This window comes from Erigeron canadensis, unplaced genomic scaffold (assembly GCF_010389155.1).
Source record: "Erigeron canadensis isolate Cc75 unplaced genomic scaffold, C_canadensis_v1 Conyza_canadensis_unscaffolded:263, whole genome shotgun sequence".
In the NCBI taxonomy this organism is placed as follows: Eukaryota; Viridiplantae; Streptophyta; class Magnoliopsida; order Asterales; family Asteraceae; genus Erigeron; species Erigeron canadensis.
The window spans coordinates 96,307-114,848 of record NW_025215673.1 but is presented as its reverse complement, the minus strand read 5'-3'; the positions used below and the strand labels follow the sequence as shown (position 1 = coordinate 114,848).

Here is an 18,542-nt window from a genome sequence, read left to right as displayed (position 1 = left end):
TGGAAAATGAGGCGTGGGAAAACGGCACCAATTCTGTCCAATAACAGCAAAAACCTCATTTTTAAGTCCTTCGGCCTTCGCAAACAAAGAGTCCGGCCAACCCAAGTAATCCCCCATAACATCAATAAGTACCGCAAAAGGCTCAAAAAATGACTAAGTCTCCAGCAGCTGCGGAGCGGGGGATAAAGGAACAGCAGGATTACAACATTGCACAGGATCAATCAGAATGCGGGAGCGCAGAGCCTTTAAGAGATAGGGGGTGCGGGAGCATAATACTTAATACTAATGATTCCCCGCGGTTTTTCATGCAGATTTGACCACGGCGTGCACCTCCCTTAACTTAACCCCTATTACGTAAGGGGGACCTTCGGCGGGATAAAAGAGAGTGCGGGAAAAGCAGCTACAGATACAGGACAAAAGAAGGAGTGGCGCACTTAATAAAAAACTCCATCGTAGCGCAAAAGAGCATCCCGCAGAAAAAGGATCCCGCGGGAGTTTCCACTTTTCTGTCCAGCTGAAAAATGGAATGGAATGGAATAGTCTAAGATGCTTAATAGCTCCAACAAGCGCGAAAGCCGTTGCTTCTTGCTTTCGAGGCCAAGCCTACGTTTGCTTAGTAAGGTTGCTTCTTTTTATATCTCCTCAAAAAAATAAAGGCGAAAGGTTGCTTGCTTTACTTTGAGAAAGAAGTAGAAAGAAGGTATTATATAAAAAAGTAAGCGTTAGCGCTTTTTTTTTTTCAATAAGGGGCGGAGCTTGAAGAAGCGAGCCTATCAGAGAAAAAAGTGCTAGTTGTAGCGCGCATTTTACTAAAAACATGGAAAGTAAAGGCTCTGGGCAACGAGTGGGAGGGAGCCTTGACTTGAAGCATTGTACAAGTGCTTAAGGCTCCTTCGGGCCATGGCCACACCTATCATATAAGGCAAGGCTTGGAAGCAAGCTACCAGCGCCTATCGGCGGGAACTGGGCTTGGCTTGGTTAGTAGTGCCCGCCCATTCTGTCTCGCCCGCCTGCCGACCCATGAATTCTTCAGAGTGGGCCGGCAGGCCGGGCGTACGGGAACCGTCGAAGAAGTGCCTCAACGCGCCGCAGCCACTACTTTACTTTGACTCCTTTTATGCAATTATGAACTCCACGTAACTTTCTCGATTCCAAGGCAACTTATCCTTTTGGAGCTGACGTAACAAACTACGCGATCCTCCCAACGAAGCCAACAGAAATCCGATCCGAATAAAAAAAATAAAAGGCAGTTTCATTATGGTAGTATACCAGCCACCTGTTCTGGAACTGGAAGTTCCAATCGGAGCATATAGATCCGTAAATGGATTTGTATGTATAGCCACTTCAGTCGTGTTCGTCGTTTCTTGAAAGTATCTTTTTTCTGGGAACATGGTCAACCAGAAATTATTATGTTCGCGATTCTTCATCCACCGATGCAGAAAATGCTCCAGTTTTCCATTATCATATGAGGCCGGAAAGTTTATTGGCAACAGGTCGACACGAAGTGATTCATCATCCTCAAACACGAGCCGGTCGTTAGTTAGGGACGGTTTATAGATCAGAAAATTCCCACAAATTGAATGAGAAGTGGGTCCATGTAAATAATCTAGACCTTGCAAACAACAACGCTCCTTCCCCATATGGAGTTCGGAACCCAAAGGCAATCGTTGAGTGAACTGTATCTTCTTTGTGTTAGTTAACCTAAGCCGCACCCTTACTGCTGGGGTGGGGCTCGGCCTCCGAACCGTACGTGGGACGAGTTTCTGCCTCATACAGCTCGGGCCGAAACCGGGGGGAAGTTTAGGAGAGATGGAGAAAGCCAGCAGCTGACAGTCGGGGCGGGGATAAGCTTCCTTCTTCACAAGCTTCTCCCTCCAAACCGACCCGATAGCGCTTCCCGTTTTTTCTATTCCATCCCATTCCATTCCGGGACAGGCGGCTAATACTAATCTAATAAGTGAAGTAGTCGTCGTCTGACCAATCGGATCGGACACCAGACCGCCCGTGCCCGCCCATTTTGTCTCGCCCTAAATGGAATCCCTTAGTTACGCTGCGCCCCGACCCGAGTCCCCACGTCCGCTTTTCTCCGCCCGAAACCCAAGAAGTTGGCTTTGCCAACACAACATTAGGGCCGTCCCTTCATTCTATACTGACCCCGGCCCGGGCTGGCTTTTTGGGAAGCCCATCCCCACCGTGCTCACGGCCCGGCTGGCCTGCCAGCGGTAGTGGGGATTATCCCGTTCCCTGGTCAAAGACTTGGTTGGATGCGGGATCTACTCCACGAGGAGCGGTACGGACGTAGATGATATCATCACGACCTCTCTTTTCGTACCGCTAGGGATGCTTAACGCCACTTCGCCAACTGGCGTTACCTGCGCTTTCGTGTCTCTCAGTGTGGTCAGCACTGGGTGTTTCCGAGCAGCGAGGCTTACACCCATTCGCATTAGTTCATCCAAAGTTCCTTACCCTTATGCACGAATTATTGAATAAGCCATCTTCCTATCAAGGTTAAGGAGTCAACTGAGCATCTCAGCGGCGGGATTGAATACCCGGATCGAATCAGAGTTCACGCCGCCCGCCCTGAACAAATAGGAGGCGTGGGCCACAGGTCGCACATAAGCCGCCGGGTCGCACGACAGAAGAACACCCAACATAAAGATGCACACTCCTCCATGTGAAATATTCATCTTCATTGGAGCTTTTTTGTAGTAGTCGTGACCAACAGCCATCAGCTGCCGGCTCGTTGGTAAGGTGAGAGCTTCAAGCCCGATTTCTGGTGGCGCACCCCCCACACAAGCACCGCCCGACGAAGGGGGGACGGGTAAAGCTACAGGCCCAAAAACTTCGACCCTTCTTTGGGGGTGCCCAGGGCACCTCATCTTGTCATTTCGTCCTTGCTCATTCCCGTTAGGCTGAAGTCTTTGGCCTTTCCTTCTCCGCGCCCGCTCACGCTTCGCTGACCTATCGCGTGGTAAAGAGAAGAAAGTACGAAAGAATAGTAAACAGAGCACACCACAGAAAGATTCTAAATATGAGAAATCCCCCTTTTTTTCGATAAGAAGGAAATGAAGAACAGGAACGAAACGAAATAAGGCCTTTCTAGCTCTAGTTTCGGATGAGCTTCTCCCAATTATGTCTGGTAATAGAATAGGTCGGCTTGCTCTGACCAAGACTCCGCTTTTTGCTCCGTCCGTGGAGCGTATGAATTTCCTGGAATGTAGATAGACCAAAAGAGGGAATGAAGGGATAGGAATAGGAATTATAGTACCATTAGAAGAAGGGGCACCTGTGGGAACATCTCTACTGACGAACCATTTCAATAGTACGGGTGCTGCCGTGCCACGAGGCACGACCATGGAAGTAATGAAAAAGAAAAAGTTATGTAGTTGCACCATCTGTTCTATCCGTTCGAGTTTTGCTTCTATAGAGAAGATGAGACGCTCAAAATGAAAGTGTTCGCAACGCATACCGAAAAGGTACCAATGAAGCCGATCATTAATGACTAGTTCGAAGACCAAGAGCGGTCTGATCCAAAAAGAAAGCGTGACCTTTAAGGTTAAGGTAGGGGTAATCCGGCGGTATCCCTTATCGGTAAAGTGCGAGTAGAATTCACGTAAAAGACTAGAAAACCTCTATTCTCAGTTTCAGTTCAATTCCACATCGTATAGTTCTAGCAAAAAACAAGACTTAGGTCGATAGGGGGCATTACTAGTAATTGCTAAGGTGCTTTATGAAGTATTAACCACGCTCATCTCCAGTCGCCTTTGTGATTTCATATACTATTCCCGTATGCCATATCTCTTATTCAATCTAGCTATACGTCCAAGCTGAACAGAGAGGTGACAGAAGGAAAAGATAGGTGTGATAGGGTTAAACAGGTAAGCGAAGGCTCTCTCTCGCTCTGTGGTCTTGTGTGAACTCCTTTCAGCACTTTCTCCAAGAGCCCTGATGGTACTTATAGGGTCTTAACTAAGTTAATTAGTGTAGGGAAAAGTGTTCTTTAACCTGAAAGAATATGAGTTAGTAACGAGTGGGTTAAGAGTGAAAGGGGTTAGATATCAGTGAGTGCTTTTCGGGGTAGTGATTCTGTTAAAAAGAACTGAGTTGAGAAGAAAGAGTTTGAGCTGTTCGGCCCTAAATTGTTCTTAATGGAAGAATAGGTTGTTGATGGAGAAAGAGAACTCTATACCTAGCTTTCAATCCGGGGCAAAAGGATCTGACGCAAGTTGGAGCTAAGGATCGACAGAAAGCTAGGGTTTTTCTTCTCACTTATTATCCAGAGTTAACGATATCTCGCTTAAGGAGATATCTAGCCATGCAATTCACCAGATCCAGACACGCCAATAGGCAGGTTTGAAGATAGTAAGTAAGAGTAGTCTCGGATAAGTAAGTTCGCAATCCAGTGAGAAAGTGAAAAAGGTGCTTTTAAAGCGGATGGTGTAAGTCCTTCTCTTCCGGTTAGCAACTAACTAACTCTTCCCCCTCCAGGGAGAGGTCAAAGGCATAGCTTGAAGGGAAACTCCTAACTCAGTTGAATTGGTTTATATCCTGAATAAAGAAATGAAGACTCCCATCCATGATATCCCGCTGAAAGGAATGTTGCAAAGAGCCCACCGGCTCCACCTTTACCCTCAAGGAAGTCGTACGCCTCCCTCCGGAGGTTGTTTAATGCTTGCATGTCATTCTCCATCACGAGCAGAACCAGACAATCGGAAAGACTAAAGCGTTGACAGGGAGCATGCCATTACATCAGCGGACAAAAAGGTGGAAGACTAGGCTGCATCGAATGCCATGGTTATTGTGAAAGATGAAAAGTGCTTTTGCTAAACCCACAAAGAAAGCATCGGCACTGGGACTAATTACGGATAGAAGACTGTTTTAGTTGCCGGTGATACTGCTTGAGAAGAAGTACACCTCTTTTTTCTTTAGTACTCGAGAAAAGAAATATGGAACTACTTTTGATTATTGCCGCGGCTTTTGCTTTAGCTCATTCTCTTTTCGATGAAGCTTTTTTTGTTCATTCCGAGACTTTTTATGAAAGCAGCTAATTGAAGACTCACATTTCAGAGTCAATAGCTTCAACATATTGTATATCGAAGATGGGAGAGGCAACCATCAGACTGGTTTATCTAACCTTCTAGTTCCGGGGGTAACCCATTACACCTCCTTCTTGATTCCCATGCGGGGCTAACAACCGATGCAACCTAACCCAATGTCGATAGTGAAAGTCTCTATCTATATAGGAAGTAAAGGCTCTCGCAGTAGTTGTTCTGTAAGGGAATTACTTGCTTCAATTGCATTGATTTATCCTTTCTGGCCTCAGACTTGTACCTAATCTTCTAAAGATCAACCGCGAGTCAAAGAACTCCGTACACTTCTTGCTGTATACCTTTTTTTCTTGCTTCCGTAAATTGGCAATAGGACATCCTAAGCTAAGGAAGTACTTCAATGAAGGCATCGAGTGATTTCACCCGGCGAATTGACAAAGCAGAGCAGGATGAAGTAGCAAAGGGGAACTAAATAGCCTTACAGGGAATGGGTTAGAGAAGGCGGTGAAAGGCTAGAATGAAACTACTGGGCAACTCTTTATAAAGGAGGGAATATTTGTGGACGTATTGCCAATGCTTGAACAAGACAGCTTAGACCTATTAGAGCGATACCAGAAAAAGGACAGAAACCGATCTCTTTAAAGACAGAAAGACCGGTAACCAAGCAAGATAGAAAGAAATGACCGATTGCCATACATAGACCGATGAAAGAAGAGTGGGTATGGGGGCTTCTTTCGCTTCCGTTCATAATATGCTATGCCTCAACATTGGTCCTACCGGCAATTCTCTGCTCACGAACAGCCTCATGGGGTTCGCCTTTCTTACGTCTACTAAAAGGAATCAATGTAGGCTACTGCCAGTCGGAGATTGACGAATGTGAATTAATATAGTATGTTTGAAAGCCATCTCATTGAAGACGATTACTTCTATTGTCTCGAGAGAAGAGATAGAGTGACAGGAATAGGACTAGTAGCCCTAAGGTAAGTGACTTCTTGACCATTCATTCTTTGCATATGGGCAAATTACTGTTTCATAGTATCTAAAACGACTACCTGCGTGTGAGTTGTCAGCCTATCAATATCAACAGGGGTTGTTATTTGGTCCATGTCTTATTAGCGAAAACAGGAGCTTCCAATAGTAGATCCGCAATCTGCATAAACTGTATAGCTCAAAAGATCTTATCTCCCCACAGCCCTCCATTCCCCTGGCACACACACGTCTCCATAAGACGGGGTTCGGGAGCTTCCGTCCGCCTCTTTCTTATTTTTGTACACGAGATAGGAACATAGTAAAGGCAGAGACCATAAACTAATAGTAGGATCTGTTGCTGGTTCTGATCCATCTGACTCTAAAGGGGGTTAGTGAGGTTAATAGGGAGGAAAAACCCATAAGCAATAGCAGCACTCGTCACTAGCTTCTTCTCACTCTTTGGCTGGAGTTGTTGTACTGCACTTCCTGCTCATTCTTTCTTGTCCACTTCCTATCATCACTTTGACCAGAGCATCTTCCGTCGGTAGTTTTAATAGGAAGGCCATCCCATGCCTCGCTTGTGCTTGTAGCAGATACAGACTTGCCTACTTCCTTCAGCCTGTTGCCCGTAGACAGATGCCTTGAGTGCCAAACTCTATAACTATAATAAGGGTGGGGTATCCGAATCGACCTCCAACACTTATTCCGGATATCGTGATCTTGGATCCAGGTCTAGGTACTTTTTCTGATTCAGATTCTCTTGGGTACACGAAGCTAAGTATAAGTAGATGAAAACAGCTTGACCAAGAGTTGCTAGAGGATTATTCAGCTAAGTCAGTAAAGCCGGAAAAGCCTTGCTCTAAAGGGGTTAAACCCTTTTCAGTAGTGTTTTTCTTTGAGTGCGAGAGCCTACCAATGGGTAGCTTCGAACAGAAAGATCCAGGGCCTATCCACATTCCCATAATGAGACAGAAGAAGTCTAGGAAAGAAGTACGAATGTTAGCTAGTTACTCGTAGTAGTTAGAGTGATAAGCGAACCGGATACAACAACAAGAAGATGGCGCACGCGGGTGCTAGTAGAAATGCTGCACCTCACCTCCGACGAACTTTCTTTTTGATGCCGAAGCTTTATATCTTCTTTCTTTGGTGACCTTTCCCCGTTCCACAGTGGGCTAGCCTCAATAGAACTATCTTGCCACTTTATGTTTTGAAAAAAGCTCCTTTATAGGCTTTCACGCCAATTAATTCCTCGTAATCAACGACTTCGATAAAAGGACCGAAACGGAGCAAAAACCTAAACACAAAAGAAGCGACGGACAAAGGTCAATGCTGTGAATGCCAAGTGGAGTGAATCGGTCCCTAAAGATGCTTTTCTCGCTGTCACTCAAAAAGTGATTGCTAAAATAAAGTCATAGCCTATAGCTTGAATGACAGCACCAACTTCCTATCCTTGACTTCTCCTAGTGGTTTGATAGGCATCTATCCACTTTGACTATAGCTATGGCTATCTTCACTCACGAATCTTCCTTTACTCCAAGCTTTTCATTACTATTCAAGCATAGAATATCGATAGATCTTTCCTATCAAGGTTACAATACCTACTATCTACTACTCTCTATAAGGTGACTCCTTTTCCCTATTTATCAAAGATATAGCGGAGTGCTTATCTTCTTCTAGCATCTTCCGTAGCTGAGAAGGGGCCATTGACTTTGCTTCGAATCAATCCAATCATCAGTAGGGGCCTCATTCCAGTCTTCGGGGCATTTCATCGAATCGGACTAAAAGGAATAGGTATCCTATCCCCTAGGTGGCTTTTGCAAGGCATGACGGAGCTAATCACTCTAGTGGAGTAGTGGGAGAGAAGAATGAGCATTCGATCTGATCTTACCTGCATATAAAGGATAGCTGGGAAGACGCAGCGAGAGAGTGAAAGACCATCGGATGGATCTCTCTGGGGACTGATAGGAAGTCTATCTTTTCGGGAAGCAGGCGCTATGAAAGGAGATGGGATGTTATAGAGAATATAGGAAGCTTATGTGCAGGTAAGTGAAATACCAGGTTGTCGAGTCATTCAGCGAATGTATGATTCCTAGTTCGATCCAAAGGGTATAAATTCCTTACTCTATCAAGTAAGCAGCTTCGCCCCCTTAGTCTCACTATGTTCAACTAAGCCACTTCGTACCTTAGAAAGGACTGGGAGCTCTAGCTCATTTCTATTTCCAGGGGACTATATCGAGAAAGAGAAAGGAGTAGCGCAAGCTAGACGAGCAGAGAGAGGGCCTGTAGAGGGAGTTTGAGTCCTGATACTACGCTAATTCTTTGAATTCTATTAGTTTACTCAAGAATTGCTCAATGAATCTGTTGATTTGAAATAAAAGGATGGTCTACGATCAGCAGAAGAGTCGAAGAGAGGCTTTCTATATTTCTATATCCCCACAGGACTCTGTTTAGACGCTCTCTTTTCATCCCTATAGGGATTGATTGAAAACTATCCTTAGATTAGCGCTTGTGCTATTCCTTTAGTCCACACCTTTTAAGAGCAGGAGACTCATACTTGCTCTTTGCTTTCGTCCATCTTTCTTCTCTTCTTCTCTTTCTCTTCCCTTACTAATGCTAATGCGGGATTAGTTACTTCCGAACAGTCTATTGACTCCCGAACAGCTACATTTGTCCATGAATTCCTTCTGCTTCACCTTGTGGCCTATCCCAAGACAGCTATGGAAGCTGCTAGCTACCTTCTTCCCATTCTTTAGTAGCCCGAGATGAGTTCTACACCCTAAGGAGACAGAGAAAGCCCTTCCAGAGATTCATGTAAAACCTGTTCTTGAAAACAGCCTACTCATGCAAAGAGTCCTTTCCCCCATGCGCGGAAGGAAGTTTCTTTTGGCGGTATCGTATATAAAGATTACGACTTAATTTAGAAAAACTCTTAATATCGTAAGAGAAGAAGAAGAATCTGACGCCCAAAAATCCCATTTCTTTCCGTTGGTCAGACCAAGCAAGCCTACTGGCGATTTCCGACAAGTTTTTCTAGAGCAAGAAGCGGAACAACAAGAAAAGAAATTGACCTATGAATGCAACCAGCCCACTTGAGCAATTTTCCATTATCCCATTGATTCCTATGAAGATAGGAAACTTGTATTTCTCATTCACTCTCTTCCTCTTTTACTTAGGAGTTCCAGCGGCCAATTATGCGACAATATAGGCTGAGCGAGAATAGGATAAGTGTGTTATTAGATTTTAAATAACAAGGTTCGGCAAGTAAACGAGGAATTTCTTACAGTAAGATAGAAAGCAGGCTAGTCTCCGAAAATGCCCCGGACCGTGTCGTTTGGAACAAGTAAGATTTATCAGGGTAGAAGGCCTTTCCTTGAAAGCGAGAAGGACTCTGCTTACTCACCAGGTTTACAGCGGCGGCGCGGCTACCCGAAAGAAAAAATCGCTCTACACAGAGCGAGGAGAAGTACCCGACAGGACTTACGGCGGATTTTCGGATAAAGAAAATTTCATATTATAGTTGCAGACAAGAAAGTAGCTGTGACGTGAACTGCGCTGTGCTCATCAAAGTGTTGGCTGCACCGTGCTGAATGAACAAATCCCATTCCCTTTTCCTTTTCCCTTTCCTTTGTGAGGAAAGCCCTCACCTTCTCTCTTCCAACCATCATGCTTTTAGGCGTTCTGTTTTTGCTTATGCACACCGGGCTGCTTAGTCGGAATAGGCAAGCGGTGTGCTAGAGGAATACATAGAAAAAATAAAAATGAAGCGCAAGCTCACCATATACCAGTATGGTTCCAAAGTAGATGGAACCGCGCCGACTCTTTATTCCGCCAACGACTGGCTGGAAATTATCTTATCTGATTCCTCGGCATCAGAACTCAGTTCTATAGGGGGCCCGCAGGAAGACACTAGTAGTTCCGCTTCTGAGTCCGATGCATCATTCACTGAGCAGCTAGATCTTTTGGCAAAAATTGCTAGTGAACTGCAGCATCGGATGAGTGACATTGGAATGAAACTTCCTGACGGTCTCGATTTGCCGTATTTTATCCATGCGAACTTGCTTGGCGAAGAAGAGGCGGGCGCGCTAGACCCCTCTCTTCTAGCCGAAGTTCTCACGGATTTACAACTTCCCTGTCCAATTATCAGTTGGTACTGGGAGGAAGGCTCTATACTGTTAAGTACATGGATTCTTTTTGTAGCGGAAATAGAGCTCTTTGAAATTGAAAGCGGTATTCCCCTTATATATTATAGCCTAAATAGAATCATGGAATTCTCTCCGAGAGCTGCTGAACTAACGACTCTATTAGAAAGTAGAATTAGCAACTTTTACACGAATTTTCAAGTGGATGAGATTGGTCGAGTGGTCTCAGTTGGAGATGGGATTGCACGTGTTTATGGGTTGAACGAGATTCAAGCCGGGGAAATGGTTGAATTTGCCAGCGGTGTGAAAGGAATAGCCTTGAATCTTGAGAATGAGAATGTAGGGATTGTTGTCTTTGGTAGTGATACTGCTATTAAAGAAGGAGATCTTGTCAAGCGCACTGGCTCTATTGTGGATGTCCCTGCGGGAAAGGCTATGCTAGGGCGGCTGGTCGTACCAGCCAACACGGCGCTGCGGGATGTAGTAACATCCGCATCCCCTAGTTGGGCTGTACCTTCCTCGCGCGTGGCGAGGAGGAATCGCTTCAGGGAGTGCTGGGCGGCACTCTCTTTGGTCTTATACCTTATAATATATACCCCTGTCATAGCCTGGTGTGACACGGGGGACGCCTCCCTAGGAATGGATTCCTCCGAGAGTTGGGGGGAATACATACAAACATCCACAGAAGAGGGCGCCTCAACCTCTTCTGCTGATGCAGAACCCGTACCCCACGGGAATAATACCGTATCAGATTCGACGGAGGGGCCAGCTAGCCCCCGTCGCTTTCCATACAAGCCTGATGCGCTGATCGGGGGCGATTCCGTATTGTCCATCCAAAGTCGACTTTTGGCTTCAAGGCAATTTCCTAGTGCCGAAGAAATAAACTTCGCCCGTATTCAGGCGGAAGACCTATTCGAGGTCAAGGTTCAGATCCTCCATCGAATGCAAGTTCTGTATCCAGAGGGGGATTGGTCGGGGCGGGGAGCCCGCGCTCTCGATAGCCCGAATAGCGCCACGGGCGAGTCCTCGTTAGAAAGGCTTTATAAGCTTTTGGGCGATCTCGATCGGAACGGAAGAAGGGCGGAAGCTTTTTTTTCTTTAAGCGCAAAAGTAGCGCTTAGAAAGGAGAGTCTTGATGCACATTCCGCGACATAGCATGATATTGCTCTGATGTTTTTACAATTATCTTTTTTGAAGCAGATAGTTCACAGTGCTCATTCTATCGATACTGGGAAAAAAAGAATAATGTTTACACTCAATTTTCATTACGAAGATGTATCACGTCAGGATCCGTTGCTCAAACCGAATCACGCCAACGTTATGGAAGTTCCTGGATCGTGTAAAATAAGAGTAGTACCAAAGGCAGCACCTTCTGATTTCATAATAAAAAATGGAAAATTGGCTATGGAGATTTCGTGCGGTCAGAAATTAATACAGACACAGAGGGCTTCGACAGGAAAGTCGTTTCGATCCAATCCATTCTTGGGGTCAAATAAAGACAAAAAAGGATATGTCAGTGACCTAGCACGGCAAAGCACTCTCCGAGGGCATGGAATGTCTCATTTTTTGGTAAGAATCTCCGCAGTAATGTCTCTGTTAGATTTTCCGGTCGAAATACGGGAAAAGTCCATTCAATTCTTGATGGAAATGGAGTTTTGCGAATTCTCCCCGGAGCTGGAAGATCATTTCGAGATCTTCGAACATATTCGAGGGTTCAATGTAACTATTGTAACTTCGGCCAACACACAAGATGAGACTTTACCACCGTGGAGCGGCTTTTTTCAAAAAGATGAGGGGGAAAGTCAGTAAGATGTCGGAGAAGCAAAATATACGAGATCACAAACGTAGATTGCTCGCGGCTAAGTATGAATTGAGACGAAAGCTTTATAAATTTGTAAAGATACCGATCGATCTAGTGATATGCGGGGCAAACATCGTTATAAGTTGTCCAAGTTGCCAAGAAATAGTTCCTTTGCACGAGTAAGAAACCGATGTATTTCCACGGGCCGCCCTCGTTCCGTATATAAGTTCTTTCGAATTTATCGTCTCGTTTTTCGTGGATTAGCATCTCGGGGTCCTTTGATGGGCATAAAGAAATCATCTTGGTAGCATCAAACCAATAGAACAAGGGTTAGCTCTGCAGCTGGTCTACAAGCAAGGTAAGTAGGTCCATGCGACCGGACCCGGATGTACCCTTTAGCCGCGAGGGGAACCGGGTAAACAAAGTCGCGATCAGAACGAAAGGTAGTTCGCTGGGCCTATATTTTGATCCCAGAGGTGTTGGTTCGAATCCAACTCGTGATGAATACATGCACTAAAGATCAAGGAGGACTCAAGAAAGGTGCTTAGTCTGACAGTATGAATGTCCTAGTCTTAATGTTTATGTTTTAATATGGGCACATACTAGAAACTGAGCCTGGCACATCCAAACTTTCTTCTCTTTGCACTTTCAATTAGCACCCTTCCATGTTTGTCCATAAGCCCTCACAGATGCTGGTCATTCAAAGTTGGTCACTTAAGCAATTGTGAGTAGCGTATTTTGCTGTTTTTTGAGTTTCGGGCTGTCCTCTTTTAGGGATGAGAGCGTGCCCCGTCGACCTGAGGGAGACGTACCCTCGAGTAAAGCATACGGATCTATGAAACCAGCAAGAGAGGGGTGGGTACCCCGATCGATTCAATCAACCAGAAGAAGAAGAAAGGATACTTGAAGAGGAAGAAGGTAATCCAATTAGTAGAATGCTGCTTTCTATCGCGTGGCAAGGGGAATCAGAGAAAGGGCTAGGGGGCTGAGCTGCAAGGCATGACGTAGCTAATCACTCTAAAAGAAAGTGGATTTGGTCTCGGCTAAGCCGATTTGGTGATCGGTGGATGAAGGATGAATGGTTTAGCCGCGAAGAAAGTAGTATTGACTCTGCTGCCCTGCACTTGATCACAGTGATTCTCGTACCTTGTGCTGCAAGGCAATGTTAATTGACACTGTTACCATCAAAGCGGGGAATGAATGTAAACCAATTGTTGACAGAGATGATTAGCTTGGGAAGGTGGCTTGCCTTCTCCTTGTGCTTTGATGCTGGTAGAAATAAGAGAAGAAGAATCCCTAAAGCTATTCCGGTACTATCGCCTAAGGGGAGGCTGCAGTACGTGCTGTTGTCGATGATAGTAAGGTGTTGCTGCATTCTTAGAATCAGCCTGCAAAGAACGAATTGTTTCGAGTCACGAATAGGAAATAGTATGAATTTAAATTCAACTAAATTGTTTGTTCAAGCGTAGCATGCGAGGATGGAGCCTTCTGATAAGCCTAGGACGATTGTAAGGGACAACCCTTTGACGGTCACTTTCCGTTGCTCCATCTCTGAGAGAGGAGATTTTACCATCTTCCATCTCGGAGAAGAGCTATTGCATAAATAAAGGCCGAAAGAGCTACTGGTGACGGGTTCATTGACGAGTGAAAGAAACCCTTGAATGGATTCGTCTGGGAAAGACTTTCTTTCATCAACAACAGTCCGGAAATGGAAGACGGAGATAGAATAAGCAGCTAACAGCTAAGTAGGTTGCCCAATTCGTTCTATAGAACTCGTTGCCCTTTCTTCCACGCTAGAAGTGAAAGCCAAGTTCTTGGAGAATCTATAGTTTCTGGTGTTGGGCGAGATGGGGAGAAAACTCCTTGCTTCAGCCCTTCTTCTCCCACAGTGGGTGGGGATCTCTACTCGAATAGAAGGCGCGAACTCATCGATGCTATGTCTTCCTTTTCCCTGTTTTCTTTCTAATCCAATTCCTTTGCCTCTCTCTTTTGTGCGCCAAGCCGGTCAATGTATAGGGCTAGGGAGTCTTCACCTCCAATTCTTAATTAAGACTACAGATGCAACTTACGGCCCTCTCTTCTATAGCTGGTACAACCCATCCTGGCAAGCTTGATGCTGGCAAACCTTACCTTCAAGGTTTTAGCTTAGCTTAATTGGAAGATTTGGGGGAAGAGGAATGAAAGAGGGACATCTCATTTCTTTCTTTACATGTATATGATTTCATTCGACTAGCAGCAATCTTCGATTCTGATATCATATTAGGAGAGGGGGAAGGGAATCCGAATAGGATAGGTTTGCGAAAGACCGAGGTCTTGACTTCTGCCTGTGCCTCTCGCTTTCATTCACAGGTTAGCCGAAGGCACGGAGATAGTGATTCGATCTTCCCTGACATCCTTCGTAGTGCTTGCTAGATAGACTCTTTAATCGGAGGGTGCTATTGAACCCGAGAAATCCTACTTCACCTACCTTTGGAACTCAGATCTCAAGAGAATGACTGGACTACAGGACTTCCGGTCAGTGCTACTAGACCTCTAAGCAAGTGTTGCTAGACTTTTCCAGGCTGCTCTTACAACAGCAAGCAAGCGAGAAGGAATCCCTCAAAGGCAAGGTCTTTCATGCTTCGATGAGCGCTAAGACAACCGTTCATGTCTACTTCTAATGCGCACGAACCAGAGCAATCTCCCCATCCAGAGGTACTGACTGTTCTATCGTGCCCAGTTAACGATAGCCTCGGATAGACTAAGGATCTTAGGTGAGACATAGAGTGCAGCCGGAAGAAAACTTCCACATCTGAGATTCCATGTGTGACAAACTCAATTGATAAATACCCCTCTTGTACTCTAACGTTCTAGGATGGTCAAACTCTCCTTGATAAATTGAGTATGGGGTGGGGCATCAAGTCAAAGATTCCCTACAGAGGAAATTCCATAGCTGATTCCTTACTGTAAGAGGCCTCCGACAGGTTCTTATACCAGGGAGGTCCTGTAAAGACTTTTAAAAACGAATGGTTTAGCAGGAGCTGAATAAGTCTCGGATAAAGGCTTATAGGTCACCTTCTTTCTTTAGTTGCAGTATCGGAATGTCCTCTTAATTCAACTGGAAAGGTTTTTCTCAGTAGCATAATCCACTCCTGCTGAGTTATAAAAGACCCGAACCCCATTGTGTTGCGATTGATTCAGTCCTATCGGTCAATTCTCCTCGGCTAACACTGAACCTTGCATCCAACGTGCGTGCTTTGCGTTACCAGCTTTGTCCGCACCTATAACATAACTATACCCCAACAACTTAAGGCTTCTTTCGTATAAAGTTCTTAGTACTTTTGCTTTTCCTTCTTAGCTTTCTATGGCACTTATCCCATCCTCAACTCGGTAATCTTTACTGAGAATTGCAAAACGGTGTCAAAGGGCTTCCTTTTCCCTGTCTTTTCTTCCTATCCTTTCCCTTGCTGCCTATGCATCAATCCCATTCTACCGATGTGTACTTAAAAGGAACAGCTTTCCCATCAAGACTAAAAAAGAACCTCTCATCTTGGGATGAGACCAAGGAAGCTTTGGCCCGGCATACTACTATCAGGGAGTAAAGGTGATCATTTCTTGTTCTTTGCAGCTATGGCTATTCATTTGAGTATGAAGGTAATGAATAGTCAATGAGCGAAGGCGCAGTTACCACTGCTATGAGTGAAACTACCCGCAGTTCATTGAGGCTCGACAGACCTGGGCTAAGGAGATGATCTGGGTAAACTTTGGGGAAAACATCATCTTTTAAGACTACGCAGAGGTGCACAAGAACGAGCACAACTTCACTCAGAACTTGTGACAAAGACTTGGTGTGCATCAGAACACGACTGAAAGCCCTTGCTGCTTCTTCATTCCAGGTGAAGCTATCTTTATTCAGTAAATTGGTCAGTGGCTTGCTGATAACCCCATACCCCTTTCAAAATTTTCGGTAATAGCCTGCCCAGAAAAGCCTCTCAACCCCTTGACAGTAGTGGGTTGTGGCCAGCTCAACATGCTGTCAATCTTTCTCCGGAAGTTCATATAGAATGGGGAGAAGCAACTGATCTAGTTCATTCGTGTCAATAAGTTCCTCACTTTACAGTAAAGGAAGACGAATCTGTGAAAGGTTTATGATGTTTTTGTACAGACGTATGGTGGGACCTGAATCCGGGGGGAACTTAGCTGCCCAAGATTGGTTACAAAAAGCCCAATCCAAGCGTTCTTTGACCCCTTCTTTCTCCCGGGTGAACCTATCGCCAACACAGTCAAGGTCAAAGAGATTCGCGTCGATGATGCAATCTTTGAGAGCCCCCATCGATTGAGTACTTGGTGTAGCACCCCTACTTTTTTCTTCTGGAGACAAGTATATGTTAAAATCCCCCATGACAAGCCGCGGTCCATTAAGACTTCCGGAAATCGTCTTCAGAGAATCCCATAGAGCCATGCGCCCCGAAGGATTAGTTTCCCCATACACACCAGTGACGAGCACCGACTCTCTTGTCTTCCTCTTCGTCACTAAGCAGTGAAGAAGTTGAGGATTCGAATAAACATAGTCGGCATCGAACTCGGAATTGCGCCAAAGCAAGCAAATACCACCGGAGAACCCCAAAGCTTCGACTCTGATCCAATTGGTAAATCCTAGTCTTTTAAGAATCTTGCTTGCCTTCTGTCCGCTCACTCTAGGCTCCACCACGATCAGGATTTCCACTGTAACACAGGCCTATGAATCTGCATGAGTGTAAGAATTTTACTCCACACCTGCAAATCCACATTCAAAGAACGGATGAGCCACAGTTTCTTATCCTTGATCACAGAGAACACAGTCAGCTGAACACGGCTATCCCCACTTCAGCATCCTATCCATTGTATACAGCCTGTTACTCAAAGCAAGCCTGCATATAAATAAGCTTTTGGGGCTAGCTTTGTTGTTACAAATCACTCTCCTCCATGAAACTATAATCATCAGGAGAGAGAAGGGTTTGCCTGAACTTCTCCACCTGGCTCAGGCTGAGCATTATCCACAATTTGGTCTTCAGCAATAGCAAGAGTATGGAAAGAATTAGAGCAGCTGCCTTGATAGATCACTCTCCTTGCCACTTCTCTAGACCTTCTAGTCACCACTTTCCATCCCCCATCATCATTCAGAGGACACTTGAGGGACAGGTTGAGCTGGAGTGGCCACAACTGGCAAAGGAGGCACTGTAGTAGTAGAGGCAGGACCAGTAGTAACAACGGGAACACTAGGCTCAGTAGTAGGAACTTCAGAACTGTCTTAGCTTTAGAAGGTTTAGATTTTTGAGCTTGTGAACAATTATGCCCAACCTTATTGCATGAAGCACAGAATGGTGGCTTCCATTCATACACAACAGGCTGAGTATAGTTATTACCAGAAGCATCTTCAACCTGAATTTCAGTAGGTAGAGGCTGAGTGATGTCCATTTCAATCAGGAGTCTAGCAAAGGAGATCCTAAGCTGTTGAGAAGTACAGGCATCTGCAAAGAGAGGCACTCCTAGAGTACTACCAACTCTACTCAAGGAATCCTCAGTCCAGCAATGAAGAGGAAGGTTAGGCAATCTAACCCACAAGGGAATGGATAATACGAGGGAAACCTGACCGGGTCAAAGAGACCGGAACTGGTAAGCGATCGTGAGCTCGCCGAGATCACCTCCATAGGCAATCTAAAGAGAGCTTGCTTGCAATACAATGCAAGGTTTGAAGAGTATTATAGTATATGCTAAGGAACAAAGCCCCTGACGCCTTATATATAGTCTCTTGACTTCCTTCGCATACAGGTAAACTGATACGCACATTTCCTTAGTTAGACCATCAGCAGTGACAAGTGTCTTTCTTCGAAGAGTCGTTGCCACCGAAAGTGGAATGAGAGAGGGAAAGAGCTTTGATAAGTAACCAAGCGGTTCATACTCTTTTCTCCTGAAGCCCTCGTACCTGTCCTCCAAAGGTTCGCGCATCGGACTCCCCAGTCTCCATGCAATGATAAAGAAGGAATGATTGTCTTCGGTAAGCATGAACCGTATGGCCTATTGATTTTAGCATGTTAATTAGTTACTAGAGCGGAGCGAGAAGTAATATCTTTTCTTGGATGTTCTTAAGCAAAGAGTAATCAGAATCAATGGTATGCTATAATTGAGAGATAGCGAAATAAGAAGACAAGAGTACTACATATACCAAAAGAAGTTCGCTACAAGGTCAAGGAAACAGGCTTGCTTACCTACCTGATGACTTTCTTAGCCGCTTCCTGTATCTCTTCTTTTCCTGCATCCTCTTACTTCACCGAATAGTAACCACGAGAAGATGGAGTATTTAACTACCTCTATGAACTACCTATACTCCTACAGCTTGCCTTTTTAAAGCAACTGCTTGGCCGGCTTCTCGTCTTCCGTCTTATCCTTCCTCATTCCCTTCCCCACTTCCCTTAGCCGAACTCCCAGCTCTTTCCCCGTTGTTCTAGCTCTTTTTAATTAACAAGTAGAACTACGAGAAGGAAAAAGTACTAATAGAACTACGAGAAGGAAAAAGTACTAACCCTTCGCCTTTCAAAATATTGCGTATATAGAGATAGTCAGTCT

General features: G+C 45.1%; 3 protein-coding genes across 3 annotated transcripts; 2 read left to right on the top strand and 1 right to left on the bottom strand.

Moving 5' to 3' along the window:
- Positions 1-1,169: 1,169 nt before the first annotated feature.
- Positions 1,170-4,254, bottom strand: LOC122584403 (cytochrome c biogenesis CcmF C-terminal-like mitochondrial protein). Its single transcript, XM_043756582.1, is given in 3 exon segments — positions 1,170-1,321; positions 1,323-1,696; positions 2,636-4,254. Coding segments are annotated over 3 exon segments (1,272 nt in total). The 5' UTR covers positions 3,468-4,254; the 3' UTR covers positions 1,170-1,255.
- Positions 4,255-9,760: 5,506 nt separating this feature from the next.
- LOC122584386 lies at positions 9,761-11,313 on the top strand. The gene has a single exon (XM_043756568.1). The coding sequence runs from the start codon at positions 9,776-9,778 to the stop codon at positions 11,309-11,311; it is 1,536 nt and encodes a 511-aa protein (XP_043612503.1). The 5' UTR covers positions 9,761-9,775; the 3' UTR covers positions 11,312-11,313.
- On the top strand, positions 11,313-12,144 carry LOC122584390 (60S ribosomal protein L5, mitochondrial-like). Its single transcript, XM_043756571.1, has one exon. The coding sequence runs from the start codon at positions 11,327-11,329 to the stop codon at positions 11,963-11,965; it is 639 nt and encodes a 212-aa protein (XP_043612506.1). The 5' UTR covers positions 11,313-11,326; the 3' UTR covers positions 11,966-12,144.
- Positions 12,145-18,542: the final 6,398 nt, after the last annotated feature.